This window comes from Neofelis nebulosa, chromosome 1 (assembly GCF_028018385.1).
Source record: "Neofelis nebulosa isolate mNeoNeb1 chromosome 1, mNeoNeb1.pri, whole genome shotgun sequence".
Taxonomy (NCBI): Eukaryota; Metazoa; Chordata; class Mammalia; order Carnivora; family Felidae; genus Neofelis; species Neofelis nebulosa.
The window spans coordinates 98,703,331-98,723,574 of record NC_080782.1 but is presented as its reverse complement, the minus strand read 5'-3'; the positions used below and the strand labels follow the sequence as shown (position 1 = coordinate 98,723,574).

Genomic DNA, 20,244 nt, shown 5'->3' with positions numbered 1-20,244 from the left:
CCTGAAATATTGAGACTTTATCAAGATAAAAAGCTTCGGCACAGCGAAGAAGATAATTGACAAAACTAAAAGGCAGCCTTTGAATGGGAGAAGATATTTGCAAATGACCTGATGAAAGGTTATGATCCCAAATTTGTACTTATCAAGCTCAACAAAAAAACAAATGATGGGGAGTTAAGAAATGGGAAGAAGACACGAATAGACATTTTTCCAAAGACTTCCAGATGACTAACAGACACATGAAAAGATGCTCACTATCACTCATCATCAGGGAAACACACATCAAAACCACAATGAGAAAAGCACATCACACTTGTCAGAATGGCTAAAATTACCAACACAGGAAATTAGAGGTGTTGGCGAGGATGTGGAGAAAGTTGGTGGGAACGTAAACTGGTGCAGCCACTGTGGAGAAAAGTATGAGGTTCCTTAAAAACTCAAAATAGAGATACCCTATGACCCAGGAATTGCATGATTAGGAATTTATCCAGAAGATATAAAAATACTGATTTGAAGGGGCATATACACCCTGATGTTTATAGCAGCGTTATCAGTATTAGCCAAATTATGGAAAGAGCCCAAACGTCCATCAACTGATGAATGAGTAAAGAAGTGGTATTTATATACAATGGAATGTTATTCAGCCATCAAAAAGAATGAAATATTGCCATTTGCAACGACGTGGATGGAGCAGGAGTATATTATGCTAAGCAAAATAAATCAATCAGAGAAAGATAAATATCATATGATTTCACTCGTGGAATTCAATAAACAAAAATGAACATGGGGAAGGGAAAAGGAAAAAAAAGACAGGGAGGCAAACCATAAGACACTCTTAACTGTAAAGAACAAACTGAGGGTTGCTGGAGGGGAAGTGGGGGGATGGGCTAAATGGGTGATGGGTGTTAAGAAAGGCACCTGTTGTGACAAGTACTGGGTGTTGTATGTAAGTGAAGAAACACTAAATTCCACTCCTGAAACCGATATTAAACTATATGTTAACTCTACTGAATTTAAATAAAACCTTTAAAATAAAAAAATGGATTTTGTGAATATTTTCTTCCAGGCTGATTTTTCTATTCATCTTCTTAACTTTGGCTTTTGAGCAAAATTTAATTTTGATGTAGCCTAAGTTATCATTTCTCTTATAGTTATTACATTCTGTATTCTAAAAGTCTTTACCTACTCCCAGTTCAAGATGATAATTTCTTAGGTTCTTTGTTAAAACAATTAAAAAAATTAATTTTATTTTTATAATCAATCTGAAATTCATTTTGGGATATGGAGTGATAGAGAAGTAAAAGCTCATGTTTTATCCTTGTACTGATACCCAGTTTTTCTAGATTCACTTGTAGAAAAGACTGTATGATCTTCCATTAATATTCTTTGATTCTTTGTTGCAACTTGATTGAGCAATAATGTAACCAGTTTTGAATTAATATTCCACACAAAGCTTTTAAAGATGTATCTCTATTTGAATACTCGGTTCTGTGTACATGAATTAATTCAACCTCATTTATGCTGTTCAAACTCTCTCAGTTTTTCACTGATTTCTCAGTTTCTGTGGCAGTGGATATAGGTCAATATCAATATCTGTTAATACTTGCTGATGTTTTGAATCTGTGGTGTTAATATATATTCTTGATTATTATATATTCTTGGTGACTCTCCTTTTTATTATGAGGTGTCTCTTTAAACTTTTGCCTTACCTTCTGTTTTATCTGTTGCTAATGTTGCTGGACCAGCTTTTCTTGGTCATGTTTTTCTGGTATGTTTTTCTGTCCATTTTCAGTTTTTCTTTATAACTTTATATTAAAAATGTCTCCTGTAAGCAGCATATAGCTTTGATTTCTCTAAAATCTATTCTGATTTTTGGTCTTCCTTTGAATTCAGTCTGGTTACACTGAGTGATTACTGATAAAATTAGTCTTATATTTTCTGTCTCTTCACCCTTTTTGCTTTATGTCAAATTGACAGTTTTCAGAATTTTTTCTGTTTTAAACTATACGTTGGGTTTCTTTTTATTGGGGGGGTGGTTACCCTTAAGTAATTTAAAAATTTTTTTGAATGTTTATTTTTGAGAGAGACAGAGACAGAGTGTGAGCAGGGTAGGGGCAGAGAGAGGAGAGAGAGAGCGTGCGAATCTGCAGCAGGCTTCAGGCTCTGAGCTGTCATCACAGAGCCCAATGCAGGGCTCAAACTCATGAACAGTGAGATCATGACCTGAACCAAAGTCGGATGCCTGACTGACTGAGCTACCCAGACGCCCCTTGAGTAATTTTTTAATATGCATGTTTGGTGGTCAGATTTTTATAACAGAGTCTCAAATATACTGTATTTCTGTCTTCTCAGACATGATTTAGTCCTTGGTAGTATTAAAATTCCCAAAAACAGCTCTATACTCCACTACTGAAAAACAGTGGTCTCTAATTTTGGGTTTATTTTTAACTGCTAGTCGTAGACTATGAAATAACAAAATGAATACGGTGAACTCATCACTCAGGGCAAGAGCTGGAATGTTTCCAGTGCTACTGTGTTTGCTGCTTGATTCCCATCACATGAGTTTGGCCCTAGATGCCTGCAGATGCAAGTGGTCAGGAGTCCTTCTCTGAGTGAGGTACACAGCAATCAAGAGATTGTTTTTAAAAAGATAACACCCTCAACTGAGAACTAACGTGTCATTCCCACTTGGTCTGATTGAAGCATACTTTCATTGATCCCTTCAGAAACCAGCTCCAGAGCACCTGTATGTTCAAGGCTCTGTCATAGGTGCTACAGTGGAAGACAAGTGTGCTCAGTCAGTTCTCTCATTTGTAACACTCCAGCTTAAGGGACAGTCATATGTAGTGAAGTGTTTTTGTGCTTCTGCTACTGATAATGTGACTGTCTTAGAAAAATCATACTATGTCCAGTGCCTTCGTATTCGTTTGGTTTTTTTCCCCCCCTGCCTTCCCCCTCCCCCAACTTGGGGAAAAATATCTATTTTTACTTCACTGGCATGCTGCAAATGTTAAAGAGCTGGATCCGCCAGAGTCCTTAGGGCATGGGAGGAACTTGCTTGATGAGAATACTTCAGGATGTGGTTGCTTTTTGGGTGCATTTCTCAGTTCACTGGGGGAAACTTGCTCCCATGTCAGGACATGTAACATGGAGCTCTGCATGCCCTGCATGAGCTGTCAGGAGCAGTGTGAGAAGTGGAATGGGTGGAAGTGTTGGGGAGAAGTGCAGCATGGTATCATAGAGGACGTCTCTCCTGGGGGGAGTGGCCGGGACTGATACTAAAAGTCCTGTTGTCCAGTCTTGGCAAGAAAATTAAAAGTAGGAGAAATATTTTGAGGCAGGAGATTCATATCAGCATTTCAAAATGAAGTGGCCTTTGCTTCATCACTGCCTTGAGGATGTTTACTTGTTCAGTATGTAGAATTGGCAGGTTTCTGCTTACGGTGCTGTCCACTGCCTCCCCCGCTCTGCCACTCCCACTGGGCTTTCCAACTGGATTTGGAAATCCTATTCATCACAACTGTGGCCTAAGTGTTTCCTACCAAGGCTGTACTTGGCTTTAAGATTTATTCTTCCGTATTGCACGGACACGGATTTTCTGGAACTGTTCAGTATTGGAGCTCATATGGCCTCATCGGGGCTATCCTTACATATTAAGTGAAATGACTGAGTTGTAGAGATGCTTTGACATGGTAACTTGCTGCAGGACTCTCCTGTCCTGTCTGTCCTTCATTTTATTGTGAAGTCATGGCTTCCACCTAGCCCAGTCAGTTCCATGCAATTACAGAGTCGGTAGGAATTTTGTTCCCATATTTCAGGGGGGAAAAAAAATATAACATCATTGCTCAGGCTCTGGAGTCAGGCTGACCTCAGTTCAAATCTTGCTAGTTGTGTGGCTATGGGTGAGTCTCTTAACACTTGTAGCACTTTGTTTCCATGTCTCTAAATTGAAGATAATTCTACCCTCCAAAGAATTGTTGAAGAGTTACTGAATAAGATCCTCTATTTAAAGTACTTTCATTATAATGGCTGGCTCTTAAATTTTCATCAAACCATAGCTGTTAATAGCATCACCTTCCTGGAGACGTTTACGGAATGCTCTCAAACCATTTTGTGCCTGCTGAATTCACCCCTCACCTGATCACATTGGTCAATAGTTTAGTATGTGGCTAATACTAATAAAATCTATACGTGTGGTCTATTCTAGAAGCTCTTTGTTACCCAGTGTTTGCTTAAAGCCAAACCAAGTATTCTGAAAATTGATGCTTAATAGACAGGGGGAATGCATGTAGAGATGTGTAGACTCACCTTTGTTTATACAAATACTAATAAGTGACATTTCTTTAGGGAAATGTTAGTTTTATCTTCATATTTTTCATAATTAGTCTTTACTGAGAAAATAGTTTCATACTGATTTGACTATCCGAGACAGATTATTGCTTTCCTCAAAGGTATTTGTAAGCATTTGTTGATTAAACTTGTCAAAGGAATAGTTACAAGGATTTCCAGCAAAGCAAGAGAGCTCTACTGGAGCCCTGGAAAGTTCACCGAAGCAGGAGTTGGCAGATGTGGATCCAGCTCTGTTGCTGCTTGGCTTTGGGAAGGTACTATCCTCATCTGTGAAATGGGGGGTAATGGATCACCCTCAGAGTCCTTTCCTGCTTACAGGAGTCCTGAGAGTCCTGGGCCCTGTTCTTGTAATGGCTACTGGGACACCCCCTTCTCCCAGTCACCTGCAGTCTGTGTTACCCCTGTGAGGCTGCTCCCACCAGACTCCTGTGCTTGATTCTCTTGGCCCTGCCACGGATCAGCCTTTAGTTGGTCATTCTAGCTTGGATGGAGAGATGAATAAAACATTGTGGTTCTAGGAAGGTTTAGGTAGCAGTCTCCTTGCAGAAGGAGGGAGGCCCTGCCTGGCAGTTTGAGTTCTTTGTAGTTACATGTGAAAAGCAGTATAGGTTGCCCAGCTTTGCACAGTTTCAGTGTGTACAGGTTTCAGAGTTGAGATAAATCACACCAGATCCCCACAACATGCTTTGGATTGCAATTACATCAGTGTTCTCATTGAATAATTGCCTTAAATATGAACTGTGTTGCTAGCACTTCAGTCCACATACCACTATGTAAATAACAGATGCGTGGCACAATCAGTAACCAATGACGTCACCTTTTTCAACGTCTTCATGATTGATCTCTGCCTACTGTTCGTCCATGCAGGCACAGACAGCAAAGTGTGTAGTTAGTTGTCACCATCTTGTCTCTCCATGACCACACACGTGACCTTACACACAAACAGATCATTGAGAGAGGGAATGAGCCAACACAGATGAAAGTGCATCAGAGAAATGAGAAGTGATCCTGCCAGAGGGAAGATTAAATTGAATGTTAATGAGGTTAGCGGAGAGAGCTGATTGGGGTGGGAATGTTCACACTGTCACATTGAGATGTTCTAGATCTGCAGCCAGAGGTCGTTAAACTTGTAGCAATGATCAGAATCCATGGAGAGTGTTTGTGATGACAGTAATGAAATGTCACAGAGGAAGTGGTACCAGTAAAAAAACAGAAAGAAAACTACGTATTAATTAATGAAACTCGGCCTATTTTGTGGCACTGAAAGTTGGGCAGATGAAATACTGGAAGCTGATCGAAGTTTAGGACTTTGTAGTTCACCAGGTCATAAAAAAGATGCTCACTCTGTATTCTATGCTTACACAATTTGGAGAAGGCACATACTGTTCAAGCTACTTGTGGGGTGCCTGGGTGGCTCGGTTGGTTAAGTGTCTGACTTCAGCTCAGGTCATGATCTCACGGTCCGTGAGTTCGAGCCCCGCGTCGGGCTCTGTGCTGACGGCTCAGAGCCTGGAGCCTGTTTCGGATTCTGTGTCTCCCTCTTTCTCTGCCCCTCCCCTGTTCATGCTCTGTCTCTCTCTGTCTCAAAAATAAATAAACATTAAAAAAAATAATTAAAAAAAAAGCTACTTGTAAGTTTTTTTAAAAGAAAATATTTTAGTTTTCAGTGCTTCTAACGTTTTCATTTACAGTTTTACTTTATTTCATTACACAGTTAATACCAACTAAGATTTTTCATGTTTGGACAGAATTTATGAAGGTCATAGAATAGTCATTTTTGCCATCATTTAGGGCTGCTTTTTGTGGTTGCTGTTAGAGCCTGGCCCTACCATGCGAAGCAAGGATTGCCTTTAGTAGTGTTCTGACCCTGGACAGGACTCAAGTCCACCCACATCTGTCCCAGAAGGAAGGTGTTGTCTCATTGTCCCAAGCTTCATCCTGGATCAGATCTTAATCTACTCTTTTGATGTTGTTTACAGCAGTGCAGTGAAGTAGATACAACACAATTGTTTCCTTCTGCCCATTCCCCTGCACCAAGATTCTCTTCTTGGATGTCATGTCCTTATCCTCGTGTGGTCACTGCTCAGTAGTGCATTTACTATGCTTATCTTCCCCTGACTGTCTCCGCTGCTTGCTTCCTAGGGGCAGAGACTAGACTTTGTCCATCTCTATCAGCTTTTTCTCCCAGTTCATAACACTTTATAATAGATCATCAATACATACTCTTTGAATGTTCTCTATATTATTAAAGCAAATAAAAGGGTCGCTTAAGTCTTATTCTTTACAAATCAAATTCATTCGTATGCCTTTAATAATTATGTTTAAAGTTTATTTTCTGAAATTTTGAGATATGCCTCAGTGAAGGGTCAGTAAATACTTAAGAGTGGCCATGACTAACAAAGTACTGATACATAGAAAAATTTTTTAATTTTTTTAAGTTTTTTTTTAATTTTGAGAGAGATGGAGACAGTGTGAGTGGGGGAGGGGCAGAGATAGAGGGCGAGAGAGAGAATCCCAAGCAGGCTCCACACTGCCAGCACAGAGCCTGACAGAGGGCTTGATCTCAAGAATCATGAGATCATGACATGAGCTGAAATTAAGAGTTGGACACTTAACCAGCTGAGCCACCCATGCACCCGATACATAGAATGTTAAATAGGGAGAGGGACTGTATCACTTTAGGTCTTTTTGGTTTTCTTTGGTTGCAAGTGAGAGCTGCCTTAAACAACAAAGTAAATAAATGAATAAAAACGTATTCGTGCAATTTTTTTTTTCTTTGTAGAATTCAAGGAGGAATTGAAAGCTCTGGCTTAGAAAGTGTGGCAGTGAGCCATCTCTGAGTACTTTGACAGCAAGAGTTGAAGGCTCTTGCTTCCATATCTCTACTATTAATGAGCTACAGGTCTCATTTCCTGGCCTTTGTGTCTCTTTTGTTCAAACCCCAAATTTCTGGAAACAGAATATCATTAGCCCAGCTGCGCTGGGAGATAGGGACAGAAAGTCCAACCCTAGTTACTTGGGCCCGCGACTTTCCTAGAAAAGGTGCAATGTTCCAGAGATAGGCGTACATCAAAAAAAGGTAATTACTATAGTACTTCACTGTAAAATGCATATATATTTTTATTCCTGTAGATTTTTCACTTAGGAGTTGAATTATTGAAAAGTAGTCTTTCTGATTTTTTTTAATAAATGGGAAGAATTTTATTTTTTTAAGTATTAATTCCCATTAACATACAGTGTTATATTAGTTTCAGGTATACATTATAATAACTTAATAGTTCCATACATTACCCTTAAATGGGAAGAATTTTATTTATTTTTTTTTTTAATTTTTTTTTCAACGTTTTTTATTTATTTTTGGGACAGAGAGAGACAGAGCATGAACGGGGGAGGGGCAGAGAGAGAGAGGGAGACACAGAATCGGAAACAGGCTCCAGGCTCCGAGCCATCAGCCCAGAGCCTGACGCGGGGCTCGAACTCACGGACCGCGAGATCGTGACCTGGCTGAAGTCGGACGCTTAACCGACTGCGCCACCCAGGCGCCCCAAATGGGAAGAATTTTAAACACTACCCAAAGAAATTCTCTCATGAGTGCTTTTACAATATAATTAGTCTTGTTTTAAAATGAAGATGTTATTATTTAGGTAGGGTGAGGCCAACAGATCAGGAAATGACTATGATTAAACAGTTTGTCACTTGGAGGAGGGGGCACCCTATGCCATGACAGACCACACGTTTAGCACCAAGGTTGCTCAGGAGGCAGAGGGACCAAGAGGAAAATGTGGGCAAGAGTCTCACTATGGCTTCTGTGGGAAGGAATGGGTAAAGGAGGGTAAGCAGGTTTGGCCAGCTTGAATCATCCCAGGGGAATTTGGGGCATAGAGGTTTGTCTCTGGTTGTTTGATTCCTGGCCCTGGAGTGATGAGGGTAGGTGGTTCCATGCATTAAAGCGTGATAAAAGAAGTGGTAGGAGTCTGGGCTCTGGATTGATTTGCATTTGAAGGGTGCTTTTCTAGGCCTGTTTTCTGCTATTTCCAGAAATTGACTAACCCTCTTTGGAGGCGCAGGGTTGCAGGGCTTTAGATGCCAAAGCGTTAGAACTACAGAAAATAACAAGACATGGTTAATACCCTTGCTCACTTTGAATCAGTTTTGTGAGTTCTCATGTGAAATCCAGTATAAGTTCCTCAAATGGCCTTAATGTGACCCAGCCCTCTGCTGCAAACTAGACTTTGCCTCTCATTCTTCCCTCTGTCAGAGTGGCTTCCTTACAGTTCTTTGAACACATCCAGCACACTTCCCACTCTAGGGGCCAGTAGAGCCCCTCCTGCTTGGAGTGCTTTTCCTTCAGACATCAACTTGGCTTCCTTCTTTGTTTCCTTCAGGCATTTGTGCCTATGTTACTTTTTCAGCGAGACCTACCCTAACCACCTTCCTTAATGTTGCTTCCAGTGCCCAGTTTTGCTCTCCCTTCCCCTCTCCTACTGTTTGTACATAGCACTTAGCACTTTTAACATTCATTGTCATTTGCTTACTTACTATTCATGTTCTTTACCCCTCTACCTCTATATAGTGCAAGGGTCTTTATTATTTTCATCACTGTTCTCTAAGCAGTTAAAGACAATGCTGGGAACGTAGTAGGTGCTTGGGAAATTTTTGTTTATTAATGACATTATTTTTCCAAAAGTGGAACAGTCTGTAAGTATTACGAGGTTAATCTTCAGCAGTGCCCAACATGGGAATACAGTGTGTTCTTATTGTATTAGTCAGTTATTGAGGCCAGATGGCATAAAGGAAATCTAAAGTGTTGAGATTCTTGTTTAGCAAGTCCTAGTTCAGCTCGACAGAGGACTGAGAAGAAATTCTCTCATCTTACAAAACAGATGAACATAAGGGAAGGGAGGCAAAAATAATATAAACACAGAGAGGGGGACAAAACATAAGAGACTCTTAAATACAGAGAACAAACACGGAGTTACTGGAGGGGTTATAGGAGGGGGGATGGTTTAAATGCGTTAAGGGGCATTAAGGAATCTACTCCTGAAATCATTGTTGCACTATATGCTAACTAACTTGGATGTAAATTAAAAAATAAAAAAAATTTAAAAAAGAATTAACTCCAGGGGCGCCTGGGTGGCGCAGTCGGTTAAGCGTCCGACTTCAGCCAGGTCACGATCTCGCGGTCCGTGAGTTCGAGCCCCGCGTCAGGCTCTGGGCTGATGGCTCGGAGCCTGGAGCCTGCTTCCAATTCTGTGTCTCCCTCTCTCTCTGCCCCTCCCCCGTTCATGCTCTGTCTCTCTCTGTCCCAAAAATAAAAAATAAAAAAAATTAAAAAAAACGTTGGAAAAAAAAAAATTAAAAAAAAAAAAAAAGAATTAACTCCAAAAAAAAGAAAAAAGAAGAAATTCTCTCATCTTTTCTGACTTTTAAGCCCCGTGTATTGAGTTTTTCGTGTTAATACCATAGCTGTTATTGACTTTACACACAAACCAATTTATTCTACCTGACTTGTACATTGTAGCTCTCTTGTTAATAGTTTCATTTGAAGACTTTCTCTTCATTATCAAATCCACAAGGCTGTGCCCTTCAATTCTCTTAGAAGAGCCACCTGCCACTTCTTCCTAGAAGTAGCTCTGTGGTCAAAGACTTTTAGGAGCACTCTGGACTGAGGAGTGACAGACCTAGCCCAGGGTGAGCTCTTAATAAGTGTGGCTGCATCCTGTGTTACTAGTGTGTGATTTCAAGCCATGTGCTAAGAAGAAAATGTCAAAATCTCATGAATGGACACTTTTCTAAAGAAGACATCCAGATGGCCAGCAGGCACATGAAAAGATGTTCGACGTCACTCCTCATCAGGGAAATACAAATCAAAACCACGCTGAGATAGCACCTCATGCCAGTCAGAGTGGCTAAAATGAACAAATCAGGAGACTATATATAGATGCTGGAGAAGATGTGGAGAAACGGGAGCCCTCTTGCACTGTTGTTGGGAGGTGCAGCCGCTCTGGAAAACATTGTGGAGGTTCCTCAAAAAATTAAAAATAGACCTACGCCATGGCCCAGCAATAGCACTGTTAGGAATTTGCCCAAGGGATACAGGAGTGCTGATGCATACGGGCACTTGTACCCCAATGTTTATAGCAGCACTTTCAACAATAGCCAAATTGTGGAAAGAGCCTAAATGTCCATCAACTGATGAATGGATAAAGAAATTGTGGTTTATATACACAATGGAGTACTACATGGCAATAAGAAAGAACGAAATATGGCCCTTTGAAGCAACGTGGATGGAACTGGAGAGTGTGATGCTAAGTGAAATAAGCCATACAGAGAAAGACAGATACCGTATGGTTTCACTCTTATGTGGATCCTGAGAAACTTAACAGAAGACCATGGGGGAGGAGAAGGGGGAAAATGTTACAGAGAGGGAAGGAGGCAAACCATAAGAGACTGTTAAAAACTGAGAACAAACTGAGGGTTGATGGGGGGTAGGGGGGAGGGGAAGGTGGGTGATGGGTATTGAGGAGGGCACCTGTTGGGATGAGTACTGGGTGTTGTATGGAAACCAATTTGACAATAAATTGCATAAAAAAATAAAATACAGCTTTAAAAAAGTAAATAAATAAATACAAGTTCTATTAAAAAAGAAGAAAATGTCAAAATCATGTTGAAAATGATTCTGTCTCTTCTGGAAACATGGTATTTGGGAAAACAGGAAATGACTTAAACAGTGTAAAACAAATGACATTTATGATGCATTCAGATATTTAATGATGTTAAGGAGCTACTGGGGAGGTTTAGGTATGAGATGGTGTTGTGGTTTTCTTTTCTTTCTTTTTTTTAAGTCTTTAACAGATGCCAATGAATGAAATAATGTGATATGCAGGCCTTGCTGCAAACCAGTGCAAGTGTTGAAAATTGGGGAAGGGTAGAAATGAAGACAGATTGGCCTGGAGTTGGTTATTGCTGAAGCTGGGTGTTGGGTGCATTAGGTTTATTATAGTATTGTGTCTGTTTTCTATATATTGCCAATTTTTAATTAATAAAACATTTTAAAAATGTAATGGTAATGGCTGCACAATTCGTCTTTCTGAATGTAAACGAAGCACATTGATATTTCATCATCAAGACTGATATTGGTTATTGGCTTAAAGGCACTTCATGTTGTGACGAAAACCCTTCTGTTGCTGTTTAAACCAGAAGTGGATGCTGAAAAACATTAAATGCCTTATGTGTGTCTTGAGATAATTGCGTTTCTTTATGAGAACCTCTTATTTCTAATCATAGTAAATAAAACCCTTCTGTGTTTTGCAGAGAACTCTACAGTTAGTTAACCTTTAACTCACCAAATATTTCTGAGCAGCTAGTAAGTGCCATCTTGGCACACGGGTGAGGGAGGGGGTAGCTGGGAACATGGTAGGCAGGTCCTTGCGGTCCTGAAGCTCAATTCCACTGGGAGGATAGAGCATAATCAAGCAAATAAATGAACAAGTTCAGGTGGTAAGAAGGCTTTCTCGGGCTTTCTGCCAGAGAATCTGGTGCTGGAGCCCTGGGGCTGGTGAGGGGGACACAGGGTATTGCCACCTTCTTTCCAGTGGGGCTGCACTTCTCAGGCAGAAAGGGGCAAGTTTTCCTCAATTTGGCTCCATTATCTTCACATTTCATGGTCATTCTTTCCAGACTCTAGCATGGGTTGGGTGTTAAAATTAGTTTTTGAGGTTGCTTTGAGTTATTTCCCTTTCCTGTGTCCTTCTAAGGATCTAATTGCTAGGCTCAGAGGGTTGGTCTTCAGGTACTGTCAGGCCAACACCACCTGTACTGGAACCAAATAGGTTTAAGTGTGAACCGTAGTCTCACCTGTGTTAATAATTATCCTGTTAATAATTTCACTGCTTAAATATTTAAAAACAAAGCCAACTGGGGAAATTAAAAATGAGCATCAGCCACCACCAGTGACTGAGTGCCTGCTTCGTGCTCCTGAAAGTTTCACAACTAGCTGGCATGGCATGGCATGTCTGACAGTGGAGGAACTGTAGGAAAAATGAAGGAAATACCTTGTTCAAAGACACACTGGAACCAGTTGGGGGAGCTGGGATTTGAACTCGGGTAGCTTCTTTCTAGACACTGCATTTTTAACCAGTGTACTGTAGACTTGTTTTTTAATAGAGTCTCGTAAGAACGATGATTTCTTGTAAGATGCTTTTCTGCGTGTATTTCAGGTTTTGCTGATCTTTGCAAAGGAAGATAGCCAGAGTGATGGATTCTGGTGGGCCTGTGACCGAGCTGGTTATAGATGCAATATTGCCCGGACTCCAGAGTCAGCCCTGGAATGCTTTCTAGATAAACATCATGAAATTATCGTAATAGATCACAGACAGACTCGAAACTTTGATGCAGAAGCAGTGTGCAGGTACCTTCCCTAATGTAACATGCTCACTAAATGTTCACCCAGTAGCTAAAAATGAAATTCATTTATAGATGTCTTTAGTTCCACCCCAAGTATTTCTAAAATGTGTGTTGATGTTCTTTTTTTTTTTTTAAATTTTTTAATGTTTGTTTATTTTTGAGAGAGACAGAGACAGAATGTAAGTGGGTTAGGGGCAGAGAGAGAGGGAGACACAGAATCCGAAGCAGGCTCCAGGCACGGAGCTATCAGCAGAGAGCCTGATGCGGGGCTTGAACTCATGAGCTGTGAGATCATGACCTGAGCTGAAGTCGGACACTCAACCGACTGAGCCGCCCAGGCGCCCCTGTGTGTTGATGTTTCTAAGCAGTGTATACAGATTTCTGTGATGAAAGCTATAGGTCCTCCTATGAATTTATTTCACCTTTTCTGTTTTTCCACGTTTGAGTTCCATTGAATTTAGAGGTGTGATCTGGGTGCCTCAGAAAATGTCAAGGTGTTTTTTTCTCCCTCTGAGAATCGCTCATATTTCACGCGTTCACACACAAAAGACATTAAAATTCACACAGTTCTTATTATACAGATATGGTTTGGATTTAAACCAGATATTTTAATCTTAATTATTCTGTCCCCAAATGAACATCAGAAATGTGTGAAATACACATTTTTCCCTGCCTGACACAGATGGGGTAGATCGTACAGTAATCGCGGAGCAAAGGCAGCCACTTTACAGCCGCAGGAAATCTTCCAGGGATCCAAACTCTCCGCTTGTTTACAGAAACGCTTGCACTCCGGGTGGAGAAATGCATGCCTGTTCATAAATAAATGCAGTCCTAAGAGTTAGCCGTGGATGAACTGATCCGTTTAGCAGAATTGGAATGCTTTGAAGCTAGATGGCAAGAGGTCACTAATTAAATGCTAGACCGGCACAGACTCCAATTACATATGGAGCTGGAATTTTCTTGAATATTAGTAAATGAAATGAAACACAGGGAGGTGGGTTCTCAGATCCTTGGGTACTCTGGCAAGAAATGATTGGATTAAGTAAGAGACGTTTCTCATTAAAGGCCTGGCCTTGTTATTTTTTGACCATTTTCATTTTCCTAAAGAAGAATTTTTCCTACAGAACATATTTTAACATGTCTTATTGGTCTCAGATATCTTGGCATGCTGTATAGAAATGTTTTCCTACTCAATTATTATGTATGTGAATAAATACATCATAAAATATTTGGATGATACTCTCAGTATCAGGAATTTTTTTTTTCTTTTTAAATGATTGAACGGATAGCATTGGGTCCTTTATAAATAGATCTACTTTTTCTTGGCCTTGACCTTTCTTACATGATTTTTATACTAAAAACGCCATAATCCTTTGTGCATACATGGAATGATTTAAGACAAACTTCAGGTGTAAAAATAAAAAAACTCTTGTAATTCAGGTAAAGACAAAATTTAGCAGATTTTACCATCTTCCTTCAATATAAAGAAATGTAGTTTTGATGTCTAATAAATATACTTCTGTCTCAGCCACACAGAAAAACAGTGGGGGATCTGTGCATGTAGAAGCCAGGTTGTGTATCTGGGAGTGTGGTTACTGCCTATTAGTGGTTATGTCACGTGCAGCCAGAATCCTGAATGTGTGGCTGCCAGCATATGTTCCTAAGATGTGTAAGGGACCCACTCCTGACACATGCGCAATCTTCATTGTCATCTCTGGTCCAGGATCCCTGGATTTTTGAGCTTGACTGGACCTTAGCTTAACATGCTTCCTTAGACTCGTGGCCCACCTATTCCAGTCCCCCTTAGTCCTCTCAGTCAGGAAGAGGTCCAGGTGTCTCTGACCGTACCAGTTTCTTTGGGAGGAAGAAGAATGAAGAAATACCGACAAGAAGCAACCCAGAACATGCAAGCCAGTTTCAGAAGAAGCTAAGCGAACATTGGCCCCAGCCCTGTTATGTTCGTAACAAGAGTTTGAGCCTCTTGAGGCCCACCCCCTTAGAACATAGCCTAGCAATATAGCCTTAACACCTCACTGGGGTGGAAGAGGCTCAACAAAGGTGAGAAGTGCTTAGTATTTCCCTAGAGAGTAGGGCATACCTCTGACTTGCTGTGCATTTTTTTCATTAGGTGCTGCTGAGAATTCAGTAGGTTTGTAGGTAGACAAAAACTATAGCTTCACCTTACCAGGACTTGTGCTATGGGATGGCTGACTTCAGGAAGTAGTCTGTGCTAGCCTTGGAAGGGATATTGACTTACTCCTCTGTTCCACAGTGAGTGTGAGTGAAACCATTGAACTTAAGGAGTTTGTTCAAATACCATTTATCTACCAGGGAAACCTTTACTTCCCAGGAAGACCAGAGCTGGTCATTTTTTTGAGCCTTCCACCCACGTAGAGTGAGGTCTCCAGGAATAGGAAATGGGAAGGTACGTTTTTTGAGAAAGGTCAGGAAATTTTAGAGTTGAAGGAAATTAAGCAATACAAGCTGGCTTTTTCTGGGGGAGCGGTAGTACAAACATGTTGAAATGGAGAAGAGCTGAAATGCCAATAGCTAGAAAGATCAACAAATACATGCTGTTTCACAAATGACTCAGGAGCAGCCTTGAGCCTTCTGTTCTTGGAGATGATGGTTCTCTTCCCAGGGCTCTCAAAATAAACAGAGTCCAGACCAGGGAGATGGGTCAAAACAAGCATACTGCTTATTTGTAGTAAGATTCAAGTATGGGACCCTTGATTAAAAGTTCATCCAATTCACCACCCCTGACCAGAAAAATCCAGAATCTGAGCTGCAGGAATACACATAGCACATTTTCTAAGAAGATGCACAGACCTCAAAATTCTTTATCCTTAATTATTTTAATCCTATTAAATTCCTAGGGAATAAAGTATATACCGGTGGTCCTAGTACAAAACAGGTATCTTCACAGTGATAGACGCTATATTGCAGCTTTTCTCAGCCCTAGTTGACAATCCAGTTGTCTCAAGTATTTGAGCCAAACAACAGTGCAACCAACAAAATTAGGTGTTTGTTTGTGCCACCCTTAATAGGCTTTAAACTGAGTTTGTATGTCCAGCTGCCAGTGAGTGTATTAATTTTTATAATAAGGTCATCTTTCTGGGCTCCCTGCTATTTTAAAAGAAAAAAAGGTCCAATGCAATGAGCTCCCCAAGTACAAACTGATAACTAGAGACCTCTAGGACAGCCAGTTTTTTTGCAGAGTGGAATTTCAGTCAGAAAACATGGAATTTAAGTGGAATTTGCCAGTTTTTGAAGTGGAAAATTGGCAGGTCTGACCTATTGGATAATTGCCTTGGCGTTAAAAACAAAATCTTTTTTTTTTTTTTCCAGTAAAACAAAGAATTTGTCCTAATCTACAAGGGCATCTTTCTTTGTTGTCTTGCATGTGTTTTTAGACTTTCTCTTGATTTGGTTTTGTGCCATTTTCAATGTGAAGTTCCGCATGCGTTCATTGTAACAAAGCTTAGATCACTTGGTTTGACTTGAGCCTTTTCATTGCAGGTCGATCCGAGCCACAAATCCCTCCGAGCACACGGTGATCCTGGCGGTGGTTTCCCAAACGTAAGCTCACCTCCATCCCCAGCTGGAAGTAGTACTGTTCATTCTGAAACATTTGTCTGGTGGAATCCAGTCTTTGAGCCAGCACAGCACTGGGCCTGTCTTCGGCCCTACAACACCAACCTTAGATCTCACTCTGTGGGGGTGTTCTTTGTTTTGCAAGTTTCTGAAAATATTCACCTTTTTCTCTGTCATATTTAATTGCTGTTAACACATACCTGTACATCTTAGGAAAAAATGAGCACTCCTCGCATGATAGAAATAATGAGAAAATCTGACAAAGAGGTCTGGGAAGAACATTGTTCCCGCTTATCTTTTCTTTGAAGATAAGAGGAGGGAGAATGCTTGTTTTTCACTAAAGAAGAAGAAACAAATTACAGCATGAGAACAAAGAAGCACTCTAAATACGCTGGAAGGAAAGGATTGTATAATTTGGACTGTGACTCTTCAGTGTCTAGAAGCAGGACACAAGGTTGCATGCCAACGTTGGAAGGCAAAAAAGGGGGATTGGGCTGTAGGTTTCAGATGGTGGGATGAGAAGGTTCTCTTCAGGGTTTGTTGTCTGAAATGGCCACCACTTAGGATGAAAGACCTCAAAGAAAAAAAGTTGTTTGTACAAGCTACAACCCTTGAAATCTTTGCAGTATCCAAATTGTGGTGTTTGCTTAATGCCATCATTAGCTTCTGAGAGACTAAGACCTTTATTTAGGGCCTAGGACCTACTGCACCTGGCTCCATTGTGGCAGCTCTCACAGAGTCTGCAGCAAAGTTGCTGACAAGCCGGCAACAGAGACTGGGGAGTTTAGGTCTCCCCCAGGCAAGCCTGGCCCGGGGAGGTTTGAAATACTGTCTTCTAAAGCCATATTGGTACAGGAGGAAATCCTGGCTCCATAGTTTTACCCCAACCAAAGACTCTTCCTTCCCCGCTATTACTTGGATCTGTTGTTGGGAGCTGTGCCACTTCACTTGGATTCCCACTGTGGGCTGTGGGCCAAGGAAAGGAAAGAAATTATCCTCATTGGTTCCTTACCACTTCATTATCCTCATGGGATATATGGGGTCTCAAGGAGAATGAGTGAGGGGAATCAAGATGTACACTCAGCCTTCTTTGCCCCCTTGTTTGTATTTTGTCTTGTGGGCGCTGTGAGGTCTTAATAGGGTGTTAGAGTCTCAGACATGGATACCAGGAGATACCAGGCCACGTGCATATTCCCCAAGGCTGACTGATTCCATGGACGCAGAAGAGAAATACTAATTTTTTTCTAGTCACATATTAAAAATACTTACTGATCCTTGACAAATAATGATTTGCTATGGCTTGTTATTTTTCACCCTTTCCCCCCTGTTTTTTAAATAATATATTTTTTACAGATAGAGAATAATAATAAAATGAGTGCTGAGTTTGTGCAACACAGCTTATGAAATAGAGTGTTGTTGCTACCTTCAGACCTCTCGTGTGCCACCATACCCCCTCCCCCATTCCAATCTGTCACTTAGAGAAGGTAGAATCTAGAGTTCCATGGTAGAAAAGAGAGGACTGTGCTTTCCTATAGGGAAGGCATGAGCTGTAGGTAATGCCACCAACAAGCACCGGGATTTTTCTTCTTGTTCTCCACCTGCCCCTCCACCCATTTTATTTATCTTTTATTCCATTTTCCTTCCCTGTTTCCCAACATAGCATGTCTTTGTCATGCTATGAGCAGACATTCATTGTACTCAGATTGTTCTGAGACCCAACTATAGGCTCAGTATAGGAAACCTTGCATGAAATGAGGGACAATACCCTCAGTTTTTTTCTCTTTTTCCCTTTTACCTTGGCATTCTTAATGACCCTTCTTTTCCATTTGGTTATGGGGTGCTGCAGTCTATAGTGCCAGTTGACTTCCTCACATTGCAAGTTGGACCCAGCCAGGTCTTGGGGTGGGTGTTGTATTTCCAGAAAGTTTGGGGGAAAACATAAAGGATAGTCTCTGGGATGAGCAATGCACCCACCTTGTCCCATCCATGTGTTTCAGCTTTCAAGGCCAGCCCAGCTTTGGAGATGGCCACTCATGTGTGCCGTGGTCATGCTTTCAGACACACTGCTGGAGTTTTCTCTCATGTTGGTGTTCTTTTTGCATCTGGAAGGCAGATGTGGGACTCTGGGTGCTTGAAGGCAGGTGCATCCCATGGACACATGCTGGTCAGGAAGCCACTCTTAACGCAAACTCCATGCTTGCCTCGCTGCTCGCTCTCCATGTTTCAGTGTGAGGAACCCTGGTTTGTATCTGGTGAGTGACTGCATTTTCTGCTTTGCTGCAGATCAGGCGACCACGAAGAGGCCTCGGTCCTCCCGCTCCTGCATGCAGGCTTCAATAGGGTATGTATGTAGGAGGTGACTCAGCACCCCTGTCCGGTACCGATGCTTCATCCTTGGTTCTCACCTAATAGCACAGCCACAGATAACCTTTAAGGGAACTGAGCTCCAGGACCTTGAGGGAAAGGACGTAGCTGTTCTCACAGGACAGTAATAAGCGGCTGCTACTCAAGCTTTTTCTCTCATAACTTCATGTGTCTTAGTCATTGAAATGTAATGACCTAAAGGTACATCTTATTATCAACAGGTCAATATTCTGTAGTCCCAAAGTAACCTCACTTAAATGAGTCCAGTCAGTGAGACTCAGTCTTTGTGAACGTTATACGGTATATGGTTAAAGTCCACCAAACTGGCACCTAGCGTTCTGTGTGCCTCAGGGCCCAGCCAGAGCTTATACCTTAGGGACAGACCCATGATGGCTTTCACATCTGTCAACTCGTGGTTTAAGCCATCCGTGTCAGCAAAGAAAAGTTACTTGAGTCACAACTACATGAATAACACTAATGTTCAATGTAAAGCTTGAGATGGATTACTCCACTGGCTATGACACCAAGAGAGAGACGCAGGTTGTTCCTGACTTAATTCCTCACGAGAACGACAACTGTTCAAGAGCAAGAGACTGCTGAAAGGATCCTAGGACATGGAGGTGAGGCTGAAGCATCCCTGCATCACAGGTGCAGTGTGATCACCCCTGCTCTGTCAGCAGGCCAGGTAGGAAAAGCAGTTATCCAGTGACCACGCTGCCCCTCCCCCGGCCATTGCAGCGCCACCCAGAGAAGTCTTCCCTCATACTGAAGTGGAAAGGGAGCCCAGGGGTGACTACCAGCTCCCCGACCCCAGTGTTATGGGTTACTCTGTGGGAGCCTGTACTCTGATCTTGCAGTATAGGGAATCCAAGGAAGTCTCTGTGGCTCTGCCACTGGGAATGTGACTGAGGTGGGGGGCGGGCGAGGCGGGGCTGGGCAACAACCAGCCCCTGGATCTTGGCAGACTAAGTTCATACTTGCAGTTCCCAAGTAGTAACCCCAACCAGTGGTTTTGCTCATCTTCAGGACCCAGTCACAGGTGCAATCTGACCAGGGAACTCTGCAGAGTGCTGATCTACCCGATTTGGATCCTCACAGGAGTTTTGCTGGCTTTATAGCTGGTTTGCCCATCCTCTGTGGAGAGTGTCTTAAGGCCCTGTCTGACCAGAAAGACTGGCGACAACTCCTGGATGCATTACAACCCCGGGGGCTCTTGAGGGAGGGGCATGCAGAGCTGATTGTCTCCAGAGTAGAGGCCGTACTGGGCATGCAATATTTCTGAGCTATCTGCTATTCAAAGGCAGATTAATTCATAGCCCAGGCTGAGGTTAGCTCCTAGCCTCTCCCAACCTGCAGAGTCAGTTTGGGAAATTGAGAGTAGCCTGGAGTGATCCCTCCCCTTCTTGCCCAGGCACGGAAGCTACACTGGCTGTGGAGAGTGTCTTCCAGCCCCTTCTGCCCAGAAGGGCTGGGGATAACTCCTGGATGCCACCCAACAACACTGGAGCTGACAGGCTGGGCAAGGAAGAA

At 41.8% G+C, this 20,244-nt stretch overlaps 1 protein-coding gene across 7 annotated transcripts in view; it reads left to right on the top strand.

Moving 5' to 3' along the window:
* PDE8B (phosphodiesterase 8B) overlaps nucleotides 1-20,244 on the top strand; it is a 275,841-nt gene that overhangs the window by 141,869 nt on the left and 113,728 nt on the right. For all 7 annotated transcript variants that reach the window (XM_058729063.1, XM_058729062.1, XM_058729060.1 and 4 more), the window contains exons 3-5: nucleotides 12,570-12,760; nucleotides 16,276-16,335; nucleotides 18,634-18,691. In XM_058729063.1, the coding sequence (XP_058585046.1) occupies nucleotides 12,570-12,760; nucleotides 16,276-16,335; nucleotides 18,634-18,691 (309 nt within the window). The remainder of the gene's footprint in view (nucleotides 1-12,569; nucleotides 12,761-16,275; nucleotides 16,336-18,633; nucleotides 18,692-20,244) is intronic.